The sequence below is a fragment of the Galeopterus variegatus genome, unplaced genomic scaffold (assembly GCF_000696425.1).
Source record: "Galeopterus variegatus unplaced genomic scaffold, G_variegatus-3.0.2 Scaffold1959, whole genome shotgun sequence".
Taxonomy (NCBI): domain Eukaryota; kingdom Metazoa; phylum Chordata; class Mammalia; order Dermoptera; family Cynocephalidae; genus Galeopterus; species Galeopterus variegatus.
Window position 1 is genome coordinate 291,177 of NW_007728070.1, and position 3,234 is coordinate 294,410.

At 59.4% G+C, this 3,234-nt stretch overlaps 1 protein-coding gene across 1 annotated transcript in view; it reads right to left on the reverse strand.

Moving 5' to 3' along the window:
* MRGBP (MRG/MORF4L binding protein) overlaps positions 1-2,451 on the reverse strand; it is a 26,585-nt gene extending 24,134 nt beyond the window's left edge. The window contains exon 1 of the mRNA XM_008579812.1: positions 2,319-2,451. Within this exon, the coding sequence (XP_008578034.1) occupies positions 2,319-2,451 (133 nt within the window). The remainder of the gene's footprint in view (positions 1-2,318) is intronic.
* Positions 2,452-3,234: the final 783 nt, after the last annotated feature.

Consider the following 3,234-nt stretch of genomic DNA (forward strand, 5'->3'; position numbering starts at 1 on the left):
AAAGGGCCAGTGGTGAGGCGTCTGTCTGTCGGTCCGTCCTCGCCGCAGCATCTATGAGCTCGTGTTGATGAGGGGTGAGCACCTGTGGGGTGGGATGCTAAGATTGCAGAGTGGTCCTGGTTCTGGGTCCTGGGCCTGACACTTCTCCCAGCCAGATGATCACAGCCATAGTGCCCCATGCCCTTGAGCCTTGGTTTTCCCTGTGAGCTGGCTTGCTGCTGCTTCTTTCCTCCAGGGCTGTTGTGAGGAGGCTGGGGAGCACGGGGGCATCAGCTCTCATCACTACCGTGGCTGGCGGATGGCGCTGGGGGCTTGCTAAGGTGAGGTGGAGTGTGGTGGGGGCTTCAGATGGGGATGGGGTCTGAAGAGGGGAGGTTAAGGGAGAGGGTGCCTGGGGCAGGTGTTAGGAGCAGAGGAGCACTGAGGCAGGACTAGGATCCTGAGGGTGGTGGGCCAGGGATGAGATGGGAGAGGTTCAGGGCCTTAGCTCTGGCTGCCAGTCATAGCCACCCTTGTGAGGTAAACTAGTGGGACAGAGGCCTCCTGGTCACCACGAGAGGCCAGGGGCTGCTCTGGTTGGGGTGCGGACAGGGGGAGAGGGGATCAGGATCCCAGGGAGGAACTGGGACTTTAGGGTTTATGCCACACCCCACACCCAAAGCTGACTCTCTTTCCCAATGCACTAGTCAGGGCCTGGAGGACAGAGTGCTTGGGTCATATGGGGCCACCCCCTCCTTGGCCCCTCTCCTCATCTATAAATGGGGATGGTGACAGAAGCCATCTCCAGTAGGCCAGTCCTTGCAGGGCAGGGCCCCAGAGCTGGTTGGATGCAGATTCCCAGGCTTCCTCCCAGGTGCCCTGATGTGGGGTCCAAGGCCCAAAGAGGCAACCTGTCGCACCAGGTTGAGCTGGGCTGAGGGCACCAGGGCCTTTCACCCTCCACTGGCTGCTGCCTCCCTGGCCTGGTGCACACAGCAGGTGCTCATCATGTTACCAAGACCCCAAAGGTCTGTTTGCTCGCTGCTCGGTAGCCAACAATTGAGAGAAAAAAGCTGGTGTAAGGAAAGGTGGCCTTTACTGAGGAAGCCGGCAGCCTGAGGAACGGTGGACTCATGTCTCAAACACCATCTCTGCCTCTCCCAGGCTTGTCAAAGGGTTTTGTAGGGATCTGGGGTGGAAAGCTGATTCATGGCGACCAAGCGGGGACGTGCCGACGTGCTTGAGTGTTTCACTAATCATCAAGGAACTTCCCGGGTGAGAGCTGACCCGTGTCACACTTCGTTCTCCACAGGCTCAGTTCCTGTCATTCTCAACTAAGGTCAGGTTGGTAAGCTAGTGAAGAGTGGCCATATGGATTAACAATTTTTCTCTAACTGTTTGTGTGCAATGTGAGAGCAAGAGTCATTGTGTTCCTGGAATTAGCTGCAGGCTCTGTGGTTTGGGTTACAGGTGAGAAAAAGCTTTTAAACTCAAAGGTTTGATGAAGCAAAGTCCCTTCTGTCCAGGCTGTTACAATCAGATGCATGTGGAGCCATGGAAACAGACACGCAATCTGGCAGGGTGGGCTGCGGGGACGGATGCAGGGCCCTAGGACCTACAGTCAGGTGCAGGGGTCAGGCGTGTGGTGCGGGGTGTAAAGTCCCCTTGGGCCTGAGTAGCCTCCAGCAGCAGGGTCCACGCCGAGGAGTGAGGGAGCAGCTCTGCACCCATCAGGGGCTCGGTGCCTCAGCGTGAGCCGGTCGGTGGTGCGTCTTCAAGGCCCGTTGGAAACGGCATTCTCTAATGCAGACTAATGATGGGGCCTCCCGGAGGAGCCAAGCTGCCGGGCAGAAGGAACTAGGTGATTAAGGGTAATTTGGGCCCGAGAGAAGTGATTGATGTGGAGAAACAGAGCCAGCAATGCAGGCCGCTGCCAACCCGGCTCCTTTGGCTGGCTCCGTGGGTAGAGTGGCTTGGAGGGGGGCTGTGAGTCACCCTGTCACACCCCACCCACATGCCCCAGGAGCTCGGAATAAGACTCTGTCCCCTCCTTCCTATCCCTGTTGGCCTCACCTGGGCTGCAGCCAGTGACTGACTGCCTCAGGAGGAAAGGGAAGGGGAATAAGTCCTGGCCTCCCACCCTTCCAGGGCACCCCTGAAGGGCCATCCCTGCTTCTGTGCTCCCAGGGGTCGGCTGAGGCCTATTCAGGTGACATTGCAGCCTTGCTCGGGCCCTTCCCTCCACAGGTGTGGCCAAAGGCACTGCCTGGTCAGCGTCCAACCCCTGCCTCCAAGGCTGCCTCCTGGGGCTCTTGGGCAGCAGACCCTGAGTCTGTGACCCAAGCTTCCCGGGGTCGCTGAGTGGGTGGCCCCTCTGGCCGTGCCGTTCTGCAGCTGAGACTCCCCGCAGTGGGCTCCGCCATGCTTGCTCTGCTGCTGGGCACGGCTGCAGGAAGGAGGAGCATCCTGCATGCTGACTGACCCTCATGCTCCTGTCCCCACAGGCTCCAGGCACTCCATCCCCTGTGGCAGCCCAGCCCAGGTGTGTGGGATGGAGCGAGCAGGAGAGGCGAAGTCCCTGTGCCTCTGTGGGCCCCTGGAAGCCAACCCTGAGATAAGGATTTGAGTGCTGGTGATATATTTCAGAAGTAAAGGAAACACCAGCAGGAGAGTGTGAAGATGATGGAAGATGGGATGGGACGCAGGCTGAGAGGATCCGCCCAAGCCAGTCACCACCATGGCACCTGCAGCCGAGGCCCGCTCGGCTCGAGTCCCTTCCCAGAGACTGGGAAGGTGAGTACAGCCCGCAGCTCAGAGAGCCCCCAGGGCAAGGAGCTGGGCGTCTGTGCCCGAGTCCTGCCAACCATGGCTGGAGGCACACTGCTAGGATAGGTTCCAGAAGCAAGAGCGCCCCCAGGCCGAGAGCTGCAGGTGGAGTTGGCCGGCGCTCCCCCACCCCTCAGGGCCCACCTAATGCAGTGGGTGTGTCTCCTCCCAAGGCTGTGTGTGCAAGATGTAACGTCTTTCCCTTTCTGTAACTGAGCTGGTGTCAGTCTGGAGCCCCCTCACGCTGGGCGGTGGATGTGAGTCCCAGGCAACTCGAGGAGCCCACTCCAGGCTTGCCTCGTTGGAGGACTCGGGGTGGCTTGTGCTGTCCCCAGTTTTGTTAAGGACTTTGAGATGGGAGATTATTCTGGATTATCTGGGTGGGCCCCGTGTCATCACAGGGGTCCTTATAAGTGGGAGGTAGGAGGA